Genomic DNA, 18,994 nt, shown 5'->3' with positions numbered 1-18,994 from the left:
TGTCCTATTAAAACAGCCCGCCGTTTTACCAAATACCGTTTTATTATGTCGAGTGTCACATGATACACGCGTTGTTCATTGCCATTCTCAAAAACAATAGTCTTCCGCTCAAAAAAATGTTTCCTTAATGTGATTTCTTACTCGCATGAGCACACACGTTCGTCCTCGATCGCTTATTTTCTACGTTTTGTCCTGATGACGTTCCTCGTCATTCACGCACAAAAGTTAGCCGTCGGTGGTGTGAAAAGGAGAGACTGTGTACGTGTGTGTGCCACAAAGCGTGCGAATACGATTTGGCTCTGCGCACATCGTGCACGCACTCTGCAATGCAATCCACACACACACAGTTGATGCAGTACTGCTAGCAAGTACGTTCAGACAACGAGTGAGACACACCCAGAGGAAAAATGGTCTCAACTAATGCGCAAGTACAATCAAAAGGGCTTGAGAATAGTCCGCTTGCGCGGGTTGGAGTCAGTGGCCAGATCGAGAGAAGAAGATTTTTTTCTGTTTTCTTCAAGGGCAAAATGTCCTGGTATGAAGTGATTTCGAAATAACGTTGTAAAACGACAGAGTCGCCAGTGAAATGCGCTCTCTCAACAAACAACCCAGCCGGTGCACTTGTGAAAACAATCATGCGCCAAGCAGTTGCTCTACAGTTTTTTCTAAGGGGTAGCGGAGCGACACACAGACATGACATCAAATATAGGTAAAGTCTATTGCTTTTTGTTCGTTTTAAGAGTCAATAAATGGTATTATAATTATTTGAATGTGTTGTATTTTGCGAGTCAAGATGGCGCCGGGCACAGTCAGGTGACCTTGTTTTTTTTCCCCTCAATACCAACAATAGTCAAAGCGAGAAGCGGAAGTGAATGCTCCCCCTGCAATACGATTGGCTTGTTTGAACTGTAGGAAAAAGCGTGGGCCCGTGGTTGGAGTGTGCGATGTGGCAGTCAAGTGCATGTGACAAACTTGTTTTTAATAAGACCAGTGGCTACTGTTAACTTATGGGCTCTGCTGTAAGCGGGGCTCAGTTGTAATAAATGAAAAAGAATTACATCGATTTATGTCATATCACCGCCATTCGCTTTATAGATATCCCGCTATTACATGTCTTGGAGGTTTTGTCTTGTCCATTTTGTTATGCAACCGTCCCCTTCGTTCGTGTTTAAATATTATGCTTCATCTGCTTAAACCATTATAGCCTACTATTTATATATATATCAACAGGACAAAAAAATAATGTAGAACTTTCACTGCATGAAATCCACTTTATTGTAGCGATATTCTCAGTGCCTAAACTAGACGAAAAGTAATAAAGATTTTAGCGCAGATAGTCTCGGTGGTCGCCACCGTACATTCCCTCCAAAAGGGGGAGGGGTCGTGTTTTCCTGACGGTCTACCATCCATCAGTCCAAAGTGACTGTACTTACCTGCCAAGAAACTGTGCTTCAAGACAGAAGCAGCAGCTTGACAAAATATTAAATACGTGTACAGCATTCATTTACACGGCCGTAGCGTTTTATTTGAACCGACACGTTTGTTTATTTTAAAACGTCCCTGTATTCCTAAAACTCATATATTCTCGTCAAAGTGTAGATAAACCCTCTCAAAAGTAAAGTGACTACCATAACCCTGCTTATAGTCTCTGGTGCCTTCGACAGTTCGGTTGATTTTATCGCATAGATGTCACCCTAAAACAGATTCGGTGGATCAACCTAACAGTTCCTGTAACCCCACCCAGTTTGTGATCGAGCGCTGATTGGCCGCCAGTGTAGTTGTGAGTGTTTTCACATTTCATTCCTCGTTTCTAATTGGTCTCCGGTGACGACAATCCCACACCCAACTCCCACCCACTGGGGCATCATGTTTGTGAGACTCGCAATAGCTAGTTTGTTAAGAGGCTATAGCTGAATGTGCAGCAAAGACTCCAAGTCTAACTGCGCTCTTTGGTTTAAATCACTCATTTAGAATTCAATAAAATGGATATGAAAAAGAGAATTCACCTGGAGTTGCGGAACCGGACGCCGTCAGACGTAAGCATCTTTATTAATTGCTGAGTGATATGATTTTATTAAAACTGTTGGTGAGAGTAGTTCTGCGTGGATGGACAACGCTAGATGTGCACGCGTCAAGTTGATGTCTTGAATGAAAAGTTTGCGGCGACTTTGTTACAAGCCTAGTGCCTTGGATATTGCTATCTCAGTATACCTATACACGGCCCATAAGTTTAACAGTTTTACCGTTTATCCCCCCCCTCCCCAACTTTCGCTGTGTCTTTTGATGATGCTGTGGTCGGAAACTGCAAGAGCTCCATGCATTCAGTGTATAAACAAGGGAAGCGGCGTGAGAAGCCATATTTGTAACTTTGTAGCCCCTGAACGCGCCCTTTTCCTTTGCATCCTCAGTGCTGCAAAAGTCGCCTGCCGTCAGTCCATGCCTCTCTCACACTTTGGCACATCCATTTTCAATTCAACATTCATACTTGCCCGTCACAGTGGTCGTTGACCAGTTCGGTAACTTGTTGTGGGACGCATTTTGTGAATAGCTGTGCAGACGGTTTGACAGATAGCTTGCGATAAACCCGATCGGTCAACTAAATTTCGTGGCGTCTCTCCAGCAAAAAGCTTTTATTGACGAATTTTAGTCTAAATCGAAAGCATTTACATTTCTCAATCAAAGAAAGTTGTGTGAATACTTAGGCATGGTCTTTTCGTGGGCTTTTGGCACCTTGGTAATAGTCGCCTATTTGATTTAGATGGGGAAAACGAGCGCAGTTGTTGTTGTTGTTTAATCGCAGTATAGAGAGGAATCGTGTCACAGCATATCTAGTGGCGTAAAGGTGCCCAAACCTATGTAAAACTGCATTATATGTCGATGACATTGCCAGAATGGAAAGACCAAATCGGCATTCTCTACTACTTAAATATCCTCCGTGTTTTTCTTACTGTATCAGTTCTCTCACAAGTGTAACTACGCTCTGATGAATTTAGTGCAACGTTATCAAGGTCCCTGTTGTTACCCCTTTACGCATACCCAAACACGCTGTAATAGAACTCGTAATTAAAATGTCATAACTGTATTCCGAGCACCTCTGTGCGTCTCAACTGGCGGGATAAAGAGATTTCCAGCCGTGTGGCTCTGCTTGTTATTGACATAGACTGGGCGCTTATGTGAGCGCTACGCAACTTGAAGCTGCGCTGCTCTAGTTGCAAGATCTAGGACAAGCCGCCATTTTAACCAGCAACAAAGACGCACGATATTTAATCGAACAGAGAGAACAGTTGCCGCCGTCTGTATGCTTTGAACCGACCAGAACCGTTGAATATAGAGAGTCGAGCGTCTGTGAAGCCGGAAATTTCATCTTTATTCCGTGAAAGTCAATACCTTTCGCTTAAAGAGCGACTCCGTTGCATTATCATGCGCCTCTCTGCCCCTCCTACTCGTGAATTCTTGGGTCCGTCCTCGTGTCTTTGCTCTTCCAAGACAATGCAATGCATTTGTGTAACACCCAGGCTATCGTTTACGCGTCTTTACTTTGCTGTTCGAGCACACGCGCACGCACTATAGTAAAAATGCTCTACCCACAGGAAAACAATGTACGCCGCTTGTTGCGGAGTCAGCCATTTTGTTGGATGGGGAGTCAAATGTGAGATTTTGTCAAAGCACCGAAACATGCCCCCCTATCTGTTACCGTAGACCGCATGCTGAAGTAAACTTTACAACTGAATGGCGCCCTATTGGCATCGTGTTTACTTGCGCTCTTTATTTTCCTCATTCTAATTTGATTAACGCATTCGTCGTCTGAAAACATTGTTTTTTAATTTTTTCTGAGTAATTGCTGATAACAATGTAAACTATATAAATAAGGAATTTTATTTCCAATTATAAGCATATTTTTACATTTTATTTTTGTTTTGGTGGGTCAGTCAGTATAATAAAAGTAAATGAATGCAGTGCTCTTGGCATGCTGTGAAAGTTAGAAACAGCTCTTGTGTGACTGTATTTAAGTGGCTTTAACCATCTTGTCCACCTCCTCATTGGTTTGAAGTTGCTCAGGTAGAGACTGTAACAAATGCTTAATTCATTAATCGTAACATTTAATCTCTTGTTTATCACATGTGCTCTTAAACAGGTGAAAGAGCTTGTGCTTGACAACTGTCGGTCAAATGAGGGCAAAATTGAGGGCCTCACTGATGAGTTTGAGGAACTGGAATTTTTAAGCACAATCAACGTAGGCTTAACATCAGTCGCCAATTTGCCGAAGCTTAACAAACTCAAAAAGGTAATGGGCGGTTTCTTGTCTACTTTTTTTTTTTTTTTTTGAAGTGTCAAAAATATATATTTTTCAATAATATTTTTAAAAGTTTGTAGTTTACCTAGTCATATTAATATGGCACTGAATTACATTCTCCACAGCTCGAGCTTAGCGATAACAGAATCTCAGGGGGTCTGGAGGTACTGGCAGAGAAGTGTCCCAACCTCACCCATCTCAACCTCAGTGGCAACAAAATTAAAGACCTCAGCACCATCGAACCCCTGGTAAGCTATATTCTTGTTGTTGGAGTCATATACTTGGCACAAAAATGTTTTGACTTGGATTTTAGATAGCTGCCTTGAAATGACAAAAATAAAAACAATGTATTATTATTATTATTGTCATTATTTTGACCTCCCTCCTGTCCTTTTCCCAACAGAAAAAATTGGAAAGCCTCAAAAGTTTAGACTTGTTCAACTGTGAGGTGACAAACCTGAATGACTACAGAGAAAATGTTTTCAAGCTGCTCCCTCAGCTGACATATCTCGACGGCTATGACAAAGAAGATAAAGAAGCGCCAGACTCTGATGCTGAAGCTTACGTGGAAGGCCTAGATGATGATGAGGATGATGAAGATGGTATGTTTCTGACAGAGGCTGTGCTTCAAGATGCATAATTTTTAAAATTTAGTTTTTTTTAAATTCATTTGTCATTGACCTAAATTTGTCCGCAGAGGGAGAAGAGGAGGAGTATGATGAAGATGCCGCTCCAGGAGATGAAGATGAAGAAGAGGGGGAGGAGGATGATGAGGAAGAGGGAGAAGAGGAGGAAGAAGAGGACATCAGCGGAGAGGTTAATGCTGGAAAATAATGATGATTCCTTTTTTTATATATAGAAATGTACAAACTTTGTATAAATTTGTGCGTTTTTCTCGCTTTTAGGAAGAGGAGGAAGAGGAGTTAAATGATGGCGAGGTAGATGATGAGGAAGACTTTGGTAAGTGAATAGATTAATCTTAAGATTACAGATAATACAGTAAGTGTTACCACCTGTGAATTGAATGCTGATAAGCAGGGTGAGAGTAAACACAACTTTTGGTCCTCCTGTGTCGTGTTTACAGAGGAGGAGCGGGGGCAGAAGAGGAAAAGAGACCTGGATGAGGAAGGGGAGGAAGATGATGACTGAACATGCACTCCCCCCATTGTGATCTGACCGTTTAACCCCTGTATATCTGTCCTATTGTCACTCTTCGATGGGTTGGGGAGGTATTGAAATGGTAGGGGGTGGGGTTAGTATAAACGAGGACACAGTTTAAATATTTGATTTTAGCTTTTTTGTTGTTGATGTTGTTGTTGTTTTCTTTTGGTTTGGTTTGTACTTTCTGTTTGATTCCCTTCATTTTCTCCAAAAGCTCTTCAAATGGCTGACAACACAGTGTGGAAATTTATTATTGTTGGAAAACAGACCAGTATGCTCTTGTAATTTTTCCCTGTCTTTACTGTTGATGCCTAAATGCTGGTGATGACTTATGTATTAAAAAAGAAAAAACAACCAAAAACCTTTTAGAAGTGCATGGCTGACTCTATTTTAAAGTTAACTACTGGATTTCAAGGAAGAACATTTTCTAACCCACTTTTTTATTGCATCTTTTATTTGTGTATTTTGTTTTTTTGGTGTTTTCATCATCATCATCATCACCACCACCACCATCACCATGTGACGTGCTGTTTAGGCATGAAGAATACATCATGATGTCTGCTTGGACATGCACAGTTCAACCTCTCAATGTGATTTTTATTTTGTTTTGTTTTTTAATGTTCAGAGCCGAATGTCTGCCCTTGTCAAATGAGTCCTAAACCCCTTCTCCCTTTTGTGTGGATAGTTCAGAGGTTTCGTGTTCTTTGTAAATAATGACCAAATATATTTTTTTTCTGATTCCCTTTGATAATGGCAGACATTTTCACAAATAATCTCAGTTGTAACCATTAACTGTAATAAAATGAATGAAAATGCAAGCGGCTCTATGGTAATTTGAAGTATCTGTTCTGACAGCCACAGAAAATCCACATATTGTAATTAGTTGTGATTACATACTTGATCAATAGATTGTTTTTGAGTCTTGTGCAGAAATGGCTAGTGTGTATCTGGCCACTGATATTTCGGCTTAATTGAATATATGAAGTGAAATTGCATTGTGAAGCTCAGGGAAAATAGCTTGTATATTTTTGATGATACATAACTGGATATTGTGTAAATATTCAGAAGCATCATGCCAATTATTTAAATAGAAAGCATACGCAATTTTAACTGAGCTGTATCCAGTTGTCAGATCATACTGATTGAATTTTTATTAAAAAGAAGACTTCCGATTTTACATGAATAAAAGTCAGCATTTTTGTTCAAATGAATATTTACTGTATAAGCATGTGCTTTGTTAAGGTGAACATGAAAGCATTGCATACAGTGTAACTGAGGTGTCAGTCTGTGGGGACAGATTTTCATATTTTTGCTATTATGCTATAGTCTAGAGACTTGGATTTTATGTACCATTTGGGTACATTCAGCTCAGCACATTAGTGTTCTTCCCCAGAAAAGGGTTACTTTGCATGCAATTACCTTTAGTGCAACATGCTAGTTAAGTCAGCTAATCATAATGAATGGTGAAATACAGAGTAGTGATTATCTATTAATGTTCTTCATTTTAATCATAGACAAAGGTTAGCCTAGTGTCTTGTCTCATAATTCTTCAGGCACTGTCAGCATGAAATGTTTCAGCATTAATTGTGCTCGTGTAGGCAGTGAGCCTCTTGTCTGACACCAAATTAAGTACAGCCAAAATATTCTGCCACCTCACACAGTGAACATCTAAATTAATTCCCACTTCACCTCAACAACCAAAAGGATACACAGTGAATTAAGGCATGAGATTTGGAATGCACAGGCCACATAAACACCCTACCCCACATAGGCTAGGATATTACCTAAGGACTACTGCCGTGTCTGAACTGCTCTTTAACGCGTTAGGAGGATGCTGGGTAGTGTTTGCTCCATTGGCAAGTCTAGGCCTACAGTAAGTGCTGACCATAGACATGCGCAAGACTGTGGCTTTACTGCCCCCTAATGGTAGAGTTCTTGAAGTACACTCAAAACGCGCTATTACTATGCAATAATGAAGCTGGAGCTGCTGGAGTTTATGTTATTGTTTTATGAGGCAACATATATGCAAAGCTTTATGTTCATAGCGTTTTAATTAAATAGTGACAGCGATGCCAAACACTGACTGGCTGTATTCAGAGGTGGACCTACTTTGCTTTCCGTGCTGGTCCAGTGAGGTTTGAGAGTTTATTTATAACCACTGTCCACATGAAAAAATACTATAGTAATTTATAGTAAATACTATAATGTTTTTGAACCATATAGTATATAAGCTATAGTATATATACTATAGTAAAGTACTTGAATGCATTTGTTGTGGTAATTCTATAGTTGCTGTGGTATTATAACAACTATGGTAATATAAACAAATTACTTTACCCAATACTGTACTAAGTTTTCTACAACTATAGGGTATATTATACTCTAATACACAACAGTTTACTGTAGTAAAAACTAAAGTATACTACAGTATTTATTACAGTTTATCAGTTCACTATAGTTAATACTACAGTATGCTGTAGCATTCATTAACAAAGTGTTGTAAATAATAGGCTATATACAGTACAATTTACTATAGTATGGTTCAAAAACACATAGTAAACATATAGTATTTACTATAAATTACTATAGTATTTAATTCAGGAATCAAGCGATCAGTCAGTTTGACAAAGGATAACAATTTAACACATCAGATCATAGGTTTAAAAAATGAACTCTTTCAGTTTGTTCAGTACAATTAATAGGTTAACCTTTACAGCGCAGTGCGCACTGAGGAGCGTGACTGCATCTGCAGTGTTTTGTGGCGCGCATAATATATTTGCCCACAAGGAATTTGTACACTTTACAACAAAACATTTGAAATGGCTTACCCTGAAAGTTCAAAGCGGAATACAATGCATTTTACAACAATTTACATCCCATCTAAAAAGCAATTTGTAGGCTATAAGAGGTCAATAATTTGAATATTACATCAGGACGGCAAGGATAAATTCATGGTTACAAGCTACAGACCTGAAAACTTCATTTAAAAGTAAGAATTGAAAATTGAAATCAATAAATATAGGTTTGATTGAAATGTTAATAAAAATAACAATGCTCCATTATGCTGTATAAATCACAGTCGGTCTTTAAAACAAAGAATTACCATTAATTTATCTTATAGAATAATAATAAAAAAAATCTTTCCTTGATCTTTCCTAAGAAACTACAGTGTAGGTCTCAAATACTAAATCTATTACTAATTCATTTCATGACTGGATTTTACAATTAGTGGATTTTTTTTCAGCTGCAAAGTGTAATTTTTAAAAATGTATTCTGACATTAATTCATCCAAATATTGTAGAATCCTCTCACTAAGTTTATTTAAATGAAGACCCATTTGAATTATATAAACTATATTGCTTATATAGACTGACTTGCACATATTTCATATTACACAATGTGAAGAGGATCTAAATTATGTGAAGAAACAGAGTTCCCAATTTATATAGATACAAACTCGATACTTCAGGATTTAGGAGCATGTCAATTGGGTAAAAGTCATCAGTCGTGTAAGATTACCAGACTGTGGTGCTTGAGTTTCTACATTAAAACAGCACTGTGGGTCATATCCTAATGATGCAATAGAAGTAGTGTTTACACAAGATAACAGCTTGATGCGTGAAGCATGTCTGTTTGACCTTATTTATGTTTATCTCTATATGGAGTTTATTAAGCGGTTTAGAACAAGGGCTAATAGCACAAAGGGGAAAAAAAAGAAGAAATTAAATAAATAATTGTAATATTTAAAGTCTACAATTATGAGATGATAATGCAATGAATAGCTTGTACCAAAATCAATCTATATAGGGAGAATCAATTAACTGCAGGCAGACCGGCAGTGTGACTGAAGATGGAAGAGTTTTCACAAGGTTAGTGAATCATCAGTCCAATAAAGTTGACTTAGTACACGGCAGCTGTGGGGTCAACACCGAGGGTCAGAGTGAAACACTGCTTCATGAAGTCAAGCGCTTGTTCTCCTGTGGTCTTGAAGGATATTTGAGTGTTAGGAAGCCCGTGTGTTTTTAGCAGCGCTGGGGGCTTATAGTGTGTCACTTTAGGAGATCAACAGAAACAGCAGAGATCCCATGTCAAATGCTGCTACCATTGCTGCTGCTGCTGTTGTTATTGTTGTTGATGTTTGGGCTGTTCCTTAAGTTATTGAGCTCCAGCTCAAGCTGTCGAATCTTAATGTCCTTCTGTGCAAGTTCGTCCTTCAGTCGCCGCAACTCTTCCTGCTGCCTGAAGAACATCCGCAAGAGCTGCAGAGCACAGCGCAATGGGTTACACACAGATATATAAACACTTCTCAGACACACACTGTACCTGATAAACTGTCCTTTCAACAACCATAATAAATATTAACAGAATCAAGGTAACACCTCGTTCTCTGTACGGGGAGGCACGTTTTCTAGCAGGTCAATCCCATTGACCACTCCACCCTTCTTCTCCTTTACGGGGGCCTTGAACACCAGCTTGTTGGGTCTGTTGTAGCCCTCTTTTAAGGACATGAGCACTGGACCTAGACGTATACATGCATACATGGATTAGTTTAATTTCAGCCTTTGGTTTTTTAAATAGTTTTTATCTGAAAATAAGTGCAGGTCTTTACCTCGGTTGATTCCACTGAGCCACTCATCAGCAGACAGAGCAGGTTCTGTCCCGGGAGTCATAGGATATATGTCCTCCTGATATGTTTCAGACTGAAAAGAAAGAGGGTTTTTATTTACTGTTTTTACACTTTTAGCATAAGGTGATAGTAACAAGGATCTGGACAGGTCAATTTTCAGTCTAAGTAACTACATGGACTCCAGAGGGTCACAGAAAGCACACCATTATCACTGTGTTCATTAGATGAAACCTTTGGATGAAAAGGTAACTGAGTGAAAATAATCCCAGGCATTCATGACCTTATTCTTACAGGTTTATGTGGGTTTGCTATTTTTTAAAGGTTTCTGCTACAGATAAAACATAATTAGTAAGTGCTTTGGGTATGAGTAAAACCAGGGGTTTTCAAAACTTTTAATACCTGGGACTCTGAAATATGATGAGCCCCTTAGCTAAGGTATAAAGAATATATGTTGTGTGATAAATTAGTAAACGTGTTGTTTCCAAAATTAATTTACAGTATTAAATAAATATTAATTATACATTTTTCAAAGCAGCTTTTCAAAATATAATTCCATTATAGAAAGTATATAATACATAACTATTCTTGAACATCTGTATGCTGCAAGGAATGATATATATATATATATATATATATATATATATATATATATATATATATATATATATATATATATATATATATAAATAAATATATATATATATATATAAAATCATTCCTTGCAGCATACAGATGTTCAAGAATACAGTTTCCTCCACAATTATTGGCACCCTTAGTAATTATGAGCAAAAGCAGCTGTGAAAATAAATCTGCATTGTTTATCCTTTTGATCTTTCATTCAAAAAATTCACAAAATTATAACCTTTCATTTAAGGAAAATAATTGAAAGTGGGGGGAAACTTACATTATGAAATAAATGTTTTTCTCCAAAACACGTTGGCCACAATTATTGGCACCCTTTTATTCAAAACTTTTTGCAACCTCCTTTTGCCAAGATAACAGTTCTGAGTCTTCACCTATAATGCCTGATGAGTTTGGAGAACACCTGACAAGAGATCAGAGACCATTCCTCCATACAGAATCCCTCCAGATCCTTCAGATTCCAGCTCCATGTTGGTGCTTCTTCTCTTCAGTTCACTCCACTCATTTTCTTTAGGGTTCAGGTCAGAGGACTGAGATGGCCATGGCAGAAGCTTCATTTTGTGCTCAGTGACCCATTTTTGTGTTGGATTTGATTTGGATCATTGTCCTGGTGGAAGATCCAACCACAGCCCATTATAAGATTTCTAGCAGAAGCAGTCAGGTTTTGATTTTTTATCTGTTGGTATTTGATAGAATCCATGATACCATGTATCTGAACAAGATGTCCAGGACCTCCAGCAGAAAAATAGGCCCAAAACATTAAAGATCCAGCAGTATATTTAACTGTGGGCATGGGGTACTTTTTATCCATGTGTGCACCAAACCCATCTGGTGGGTTTGCTGCCAAAAAGCTCTTTTTTTAGTTTCATATGACCATAGAAGCCGATCCCGTTTGAAGTTCCAGTCTTGTCTGACAACTGAATATGCTGGAGATTGTTTCTGGATAAGAGCAGAGGATTTTGCAGAGGACCTCCCCCCCCCCCCCCCCAACCCCCAATTTGGCATTTGTGTTTCCTCATGTTTATATTCCTGTGGAACAGGAAGTCATTTCTGGACAATTTCATGCTCCTAGTCACTCTGGTGTGCTAAAAAAATGTAAATATGAATGGGAATATACTTCAGAGATATTTTACTCATAAGAATTTCTAGGGGTGCCAATAATTGTGGCCAACATGTATTGGAGAAAAACATTAATTTCATAATGTGAGTTTCCCCCCAACTGTCTTCCTTCAATGAAAGGTTAGAATTTTGCTAATTTTTTGAATGAAAGATCAAAAAGATAAACAATGCAGATTTATTTTCACATCCACCTTTGCTCATATTTACTAAGGGTGCCAATAATTGTGGAGGGCACTGTATATATATCATTCCTTGCAGCATACAGATGTATATACAGTCAAACCAAAATGTATTTAGACACCTTGAACATTTCATTCATTAATATAGAGGTTATTCACTATAGTTTAAAAAAATGGTAATAAAATATGGCAAGATCTCAGAGATAAACTGTGTCAGAAAAAAATTATTTTAATTATGTCAGATGACACTTAAGCAAAACATGGTCAGGTCAAAGTGTCTGAATAATTTTTTTTTACTGGTAGTCCACTGTATGAAGAATTTTTGGGTATAATATGTCACAGTTTACTTTATTTTGCTATCCTCACTTATATAAATGAACTATAGTGTCCTGCACCCACTAGTAAAAATATATAAAAAATATCTGAATAATTGTTGGTTTGACTGTATGTGTGTGTGTATATATACATTTGCATACACTGTTAAATGCATTGTATAATTTTTTCCCCTCCCAAATTTACAGAGAACACTCAAGCCCCTTCTTGTCATCCCCTGGGTTAAACTGCTGGCTGGGCAACAGCCTATTTCTCCAATGTCATGAAGGATAGAATACGCACTAGATTTCTGTGTTTGTGTGTTTTAAAATTGTAGGGTTGAAAGGACGCTGTCCTTCCCACTGTTTTCAAAGCCTTACCAATAATGGGCCAACCTGCCACTGCCCATTCTGTACAGAGCACAAAACACACAGGCTGTGTCTCACTTGGAGGTTATTACACGGCTGACTACTCTCATCTCACTGAGGCGGCAGTTAAACCAGCAACAGAGAGGTGATGGATTCCTTCATCCTGTCAGATGGCTTGCTTAAATTTTTTTGTCAGGATACACAACTATAACCTGAGACCTCATACAAAGGATGTGTCTACTGTCTAGCACACATTTCTCTCTTCCTTCAGTGGAACTCTCAATGATTCATTTAACTGGGAACCGTGGACTGTGAACTAATATCTTCATGGTGCTTATGCTCACCCTTCTAGGCACGATCATAGAGATTGGCTCAATCAGGCCCTTTAGAGTCACCAACTTATAAAACCTGAAGACTTCACACGCTCCTACATCTAGTCCATGCTTCGGCATCACTCCTATCAGAACACACATATGAGAAGTTGAACATTAGACACTCATTGACATGCTTATTGCTGGTTTTGTCTTGATATGGAAGAGATCATAACACAATACATTGCTGGTTTATTATAGGAGAAACTACTGAGAAAATAAAAGTGCTATCCATAAAAAGTTATACATTCAAAGTTCCAATTTTAACCCTAGACTGCATAAGGATAGGGTGTGATTCTGAAAATTTTCGTGGTAACACTTTGCAATATGTTTTCATTTGTTAACATTAGTTAAAGGGTTAGTTCACCCCAAAATGAAAATTCTGTCATTAATTACTCACCCTCATGTCGTTTCAAACCTGTAAGACTTTCATTCATCTTTTTGATGACAGAACGCTGTCAGATTTCCTTCCATAGACTGCCTTTGCAACTACCACTTTGATGCTTCAAAAAGTCAAGTGGTTTAGTTAAACATTTCTAAAGAGACTCGATCATTTTTTATAATGAACAGATTTAATTTAGGCTTTTACTTGAATATAAACCTTGATCAGCGAACATAAACAGAAGCTCAACTGAACTTGAACGATGCACGAGAACAAACCTCTTCCGGAAGCTCAAACTGCTGCGTAACATACGAGAATGAACCTCATTGGTTACACAGCACATTTAAGCCTCCGGAAGAGGTTTGTTCTTGTGCGTTATTCAGGTTCGGTTAAGCTTCTGCTTATGTTCGCTGATCAGTGTTTACATGCCAGTAAAAGGCTAAATTAAATCTGTTCATCATAACAAGCGATGGATTCTCTTCAGAAAATTTGGACTAAACCGCTCGATTCATATAGATTAGTTTTACAATCTCTTTATGATGTTTTTGAAGCGTCAAAGTGGTAGTTGCAAAGGCAATCAATGGAAGGAAATCTGATAGAGTTCTGTCATCAAAAATATCTTAATTTGTGTTCTGAATATGAACGAAAGTCTTATGGGTGTGGAATGACATGAGGGTGAGTAATTAATGACAGAATTTTCATTTTGGGGTGAACTAACTCTTTAACTACATTAGTTTACATGAACTGATAGTGAAAATGACTTCTAAAACATTTATTAATCCATATTTTATGTTAATTTCAACATTTACTAACTAATATACTATTAAAATCAAAAGTTGTGTCTGTTAAAATTAGTTAATGGACCTGAGCTGACATGAACTAACAATGAACAGTTGTATTTTTATTAACTAACAATAACACAAATACTGTAATAACTAATGGAACCTTATTGTAAAGTGTTACCATTTTTGTCAATAAAAATAATTTCATTTCTTAATACTGTATTCCTTATAGGCCTACTTATTTTAAATGGTTAGTTCACCCAAAAATGAAAATTCTGTTATTTATTACTTCCCCTCATGTTGTTCCACACCCGTAAGACCTTCGTTAATCTTCAGAACACAAATTAAGATATTTTAGTTGAAATCCGATGGCTCCGTGAGGCCTCCATAGGGAGCAATGGACACTTCCTCGCTCAAGATCCATAAAGGTAACGTTACTAAAAACATATTTAAATCGGTTCATGTGAGTACAGTGGTTCAATATTAATATTATAAAGCGACGAGAATATTTTTGGAGCGCCAAAAAAACTAAATAACGACTTATTTAGTGATGGCCGATTTCAAAACACTGCTTCAGGAAGCATCGGAGCACAGATGAATCAGTGTGTCGAATCTCCTGTTCGGAGCGCCAAAGTCATGTGATTTCAGCCGTTGGCAGTTTGACACGAGATCTGAATCATGATTCGACACACTGATTCATTTATGCTCCGATGCTTCATAAAGCAGTGTTTTGAAATCGGCAATCACTAAATAAGTTGTTATTTTGTTTTTTTGGCGCATCAAAAATATTCTCGTCGCTTTATAATATTAATATTGAACCACTGTACTCACATGAACTGATTTAAATATGTTTTTAGTACCTTTATGGATCTTGAGAGAGGAAGTGTCATTGCTCCCTATGGAGGCATCACGGAGCTATCGGATTTCAGCTAAAATATCTTAATTTGTGTTCTGAAGATTAACGAAGGTCTTACGGGTGTGGAACAGCATGAGGGTAAGTAATAAATGACATTTTTGGGTGAACTAACCCTTTAAGTTCACAAGTTCACAAATAACATTTTGAATGTTTTCAAAGTGAACAAATGTAGTAAACATAATTAAAATATTTAAAAATATATTTATAAACATAATCTTAAATGATTACACAAATTAAAATAAAACAGGATGCCTTTCTATGAAAAAAACCATTGAATCCTATACGAGTGATTTGACGTAGGTGTTTTGGGGTTTTATTATTGTTTGTTTGTTTATTTATTTATTGCATTCTAGGGTTAATTTGCAAGGTTTTTTTTACTTCATTTTACAGAGGTTGCTGGCATAGTGTTATCACTGAATGGTGAGAATTTGAGTTTTACCGAGGCCTTTCTGTGGTGCAGGGGACCGGAACTCCATGAGATACTGCATGTAGGGTTTCTCCGGGCTGATCTCATAGTACCGGATGTTCCCATCACCCTACAATTATACCATCTTATTCAGTGCAAAGACAATTACTACTTTTTTCTAAGGTGATCATTTGTGATGGCAGTCCATTCAAGTAATTGCAATATCAACATAATGGATACCCTACTGATCATCAATGTGGCTTTTCAGTATTTAACTGAAACACAATATATTTATACATCTCATACAGTATATTTCTAATATACATGTTCAACAGTTCAAAGCTAAAAAAAATGATCAGAATTACAGTAAAAACAGTAACATTTTAAAAGGTAATTTATTCCTGTGATGCAAAGCTGAATTTTCAGCATCTTTACTCCATTCTTCAGTGTCACATGATCTGATTTGGTGCTCAAGAAATTTTCTTATCAGTGTTGAAAACAGTTGTGCTGATGCCATCTTACTGATGCCAAAATTTTGAAGAAAGTGCATATTTACAAGCATGTAAGAATCCTTATCAGTATGGAGTAATGTGTACCTTGCCTGCTAAGTAGAGCATATGTGTGTCTGCATCATAAAAAGGGAAAAGCAGTCCTGACAGGCCGTCAATCTCCTCTTCAATGATGGGCATGGACAGATCCTCCTGTCATGAGAGACAAATATCTTTGAACCCAGATTTGAAGATTTTTTTTTCTTTTCACAAATTATTTTGAGATAGAGGACTTTCTCAGAACCCTATCAATGTACGAAGAGCAAAGCAACCAGCTTCTTTACCCAAATTCTCTCTCCAGTGCAGCTGAATGTAGCTGTTTAGCTACACTTACACAGAACAATGAATGTGATTATCACACAATAATTACAGGGAATATGCTGAGAAGAAAACATAATGACTTTCAGCGGTTAATCTTTAGGGTAATGCAGACATCAGGGACAATGTGTATTTCTGGATGAGTTTTGGGAATTAATCACACACACACACACACACACACACACACACACACACACACACACACACACACACATTATATTTTACATTTACATTTTAATTGAGACAATATTTTCTGTTTATTAATTTGTATTTCTCCTAGGAACCTTTGGCTGGTCCTACAATGTAGGACATTTGTTCAGGTCAAAACCTGACCCAGACAAATAGGTTGTTCTCACCTGGTCCCAGAGAGCAATCTGGCGTGTGTTCCAGCGAGACACACCTGTCGTTAGGAGTCGTTTCATGTTGCCTAGGAACACAACACGGTTCACTTTGTGGTTTTTAAAGTTTGCCTCCTGCTTGACAATATAAAACAAAAACAAGCGAAAACTTCAGTTATGCAAACGATTTTCACAATAGTACATGTACAAAAACATGGTTATTCCAAAAATTCACGGTGATGATTGATATTTTCCCTCTGGATGTCAATGAGTAAAAAATATGTTTCATTCCATGTGTATGGTTAAATAAAAATATATAAGGTTAAAATATTTTGGGGTTGGTAAGATGTTTTGTGAAATAATATTACAATTTAAAATAACTGTTTTCTATTTTAATATATTTTAAAATGTTATTTTTTGCTGCAATGGCAAAGCTGAATTTTCACTAGCCATTACTCCAGTCTTTAGTGTCACATGATCGTTCAGAAACCTTTCTAAATAGGCTGATTTGAAACAGCATTTATTTTAAATAGAATTTTTTTGTAACATTATAAATGTCTTTACTATACTTTTTAATCAATTTAATGCAGATTGCAGAATGAAGTCAGTTTAAGACAATATAAGGAATGTGATTGAAATTTGCCATGAGTCTGTCTATTTACTCATGACTATGAGTGTCTGAGTGCATATACTGTAAGACTAAATGCACTCAATCCACACCTGCAGCACTTTGCCAGAGCGGGGCTCAATGACGCGGAGCTTCTTGTCCTTGCAGCTGGTGGCCAGCAGGCTCCCCTCTGTGTTAAATGACATACAGAGGATCACGTCTGTGTGGCAGTCAATCATTTTCACCGGCTCCCCAATCTCCAGATTCCAAATCAGGATCTACAGAGAGAGAAAAAAACACATTAGTCATACCTCAGATACAGTCTTTGAGGCAGTGTGGCACTCTCATGTTCATAGTAGCCAACTACTGATAATCAAAATAAATTTTCACATGCAATCAAACTGTCCACACTGTGTTTATGTTTTAACTTTGTAGCTCAGTTTATTGAATTTGAGGCTGTTGCAAAAGATTTTATTACTTTGTAGTCATAGCCAGCACTGAAGAGAATCCCACTAGTGGTTGGGTGCCACTCTATGAGGCCCACACGTCTGCTGTGACCATACAGTTCTAATACAGACTCTGTCAAATTCCTTCTCAGGCCTTCATCAGGAATCTCCCATATTCGTACCTGACACATTCACAGACACAAAGATGCAGAACATAAACAGATATCACTTTTAAAGCAATAGCATCATTATATGAAGACGATTTAAGACTCTAATGTCAGGTTAGTTATAATTATATAACTTTATAAATGGCTAAATCAGTCTAATATGGCAAATAAATACAAAACACTGAAGCATTGAAGTGACTGGACTGAATCAAGTATTCTTCTAGAGAGCTATTTAATAATAATTATAATAATAATAATGTCTTTACTTGCTCTATCACTGTTGTGATTTTTGGCATTTTGTGTGTGTGTGTGTGTGTGTGTGTGTGTGTGTTTGTTTTTAAAATGAATGTCAAACCTTTTTTATCTCTATTATTTCTCTTTTTATTTATTAATTAACTTCACTGCATAGAAAGAAGTTTTCCTCAATTCCTTTTTTAAATGATGCTGACTAATTTGATCATTGTGATGATTTTGTAGTTTAAAGGTCCCGTTTTTCGTGGTTTTTTGAAGCTTTGATTGTGTTTATAGTGTGCAATATAACATGTGTTCATGTTTCGCGTGTAAAAAAAAAACACAGCATTTTTCACATAATTTACTTATCTGTATACCGCTGTTTCCACTGTCATAAAAACGGGCTGATGACTTCCTTGTTCTATGAAGTCCCTCCTTCAGAAATACGTAACGAGTTCTGATTGTGCCAGCGGTTCCTGTGTTGTGATTCGACAGCAGTTTAGAGCATCTTGCCCGGAAAGGTCACGCCTCTTACCATAAGGTGGAGATGCACGCGCTCAGTGTTATTGTAAACATGTCTTTAATTTTACCCTATCAATTTGAGCCGGAATCAGACCCGGTGATTGGACTGCGGGATGAAAATATCAGCGTTTCGACGACATGGCGACAAACACACTCTACAAACGCAACTCTTGTGTATTCCTGTGGGCGGAGGTTAGTCAAAAAACTGTTTTAGTGACGTCATTAAAGAAAGAAGTAGAGGGATGTAGTCCAAACTGG

General features: G+C 37.5%; 2 protein-coding genes across 5 annotated transcripts in view; one reads left to right on the top strand and one right to left on the bottom strand.

The window, feature by feature from the left end:
- Positions 1 to 1,847: 1,847 nt before the first annotated feature.
- anp32a (acidic (leucine-rich) nuclear phosphoprotein 32 family, member A) lies at positions 1,848 to 6,273 on the top strand. Its single transcript, XM_048184465.1, has 7 exons — positions 1,848 to 2,036; positions 4,136 to 4,285; positions 4,420 to 4,542; positions 4,698 to 4,896; positions 4,992 to 5,110; positions 5,200 to 5,254; positions 5,379 to 6,273. Exons 1-7 carry the CDS (start codon positions 1,983 to 1,985, stop codon positions 5,441 to 5,443), a joined length of 765 nt encoding a protein of 254 aa, XP_048040422.1. The 5' UTR covers positions 1,848 to 1,982; the 3' UTR covers positions 5,444 to 6,273.
- Positions 6,274 to 8,877: 2,604 nt separating this feature from the next.
- The window catches only part of coro2ba (coronin, actin binding protein, 2Ba), a 45,051-nt gene continuing 34,934 nt past the window's right edge, over positions 8,878 to 18,994 (bottom strand). For 3 of the 4 annotated variants that reach the window (XM_048184460.1, XM_048184462.1, XM_048184463.1), the window contains exons 4-12: positions 17,849 to 17,998; positions 17,484 to 17,648; positions 16,782 to 16,901; positions 16,156 to 16,260; positions 15,593 to 15,689; positions 13,047 to 13,159; positions 10,065 to 10,155; positions 9,835 to 9,974; positions 8,878 to 9,714 (exon numbers count right to left, since the gene is read on the bottom strand). In XM_048184460.1, coding sequence (XP_048040417.1) covers positions 9,544 to 9,714; positions 9,835 to 9,974; positions 10,065 to 10,155; positions 13,047 to 13,159; positions 15,593 to 15,689; positions 16,156 to 16,260; positions 16,782 to 16,901; positions 17,484 to 17,648; positions 17,849 to 17,998 — 1,152 coding nt within the window. In that variant the 3' untranslated portion in view covers positions 8,878 to 9,543. The remainder of the gene's footprint in view (positions 9,715 to 9,834; positions 9,975 to 10,064; positions 10,156 to 13,046; positions 13,160 to 15,592; positions 15,690 to 16,155; positions 16,261 to 16,781; positions 16,902 to 17,483; positions 17,649 to 17,848; positions 17,999 to 18,994) is intronic. The other variant, XM_048184461.1, reaches the window with a different exon arrangement.

This window comes from Megalobrama amblycephala, linkage group LG3 (genome assembly GCF_018812025.1).
Source record: "Megalobrama amblycephala isolate DHTTF-2021 linkage group LG3, ASM1881202v1, whole genome shotgun sequence".
Taxonomy (NCBI): Eukaryota; Metazoa; Chordata; class Actinopteri; order Cypriniformes; family Xenocyprididae; genus Megalobrama; species Megalobrama amblycephala.
This window is presented reverse-complemented; position numbering and strand designations above follow the sequence as displayed.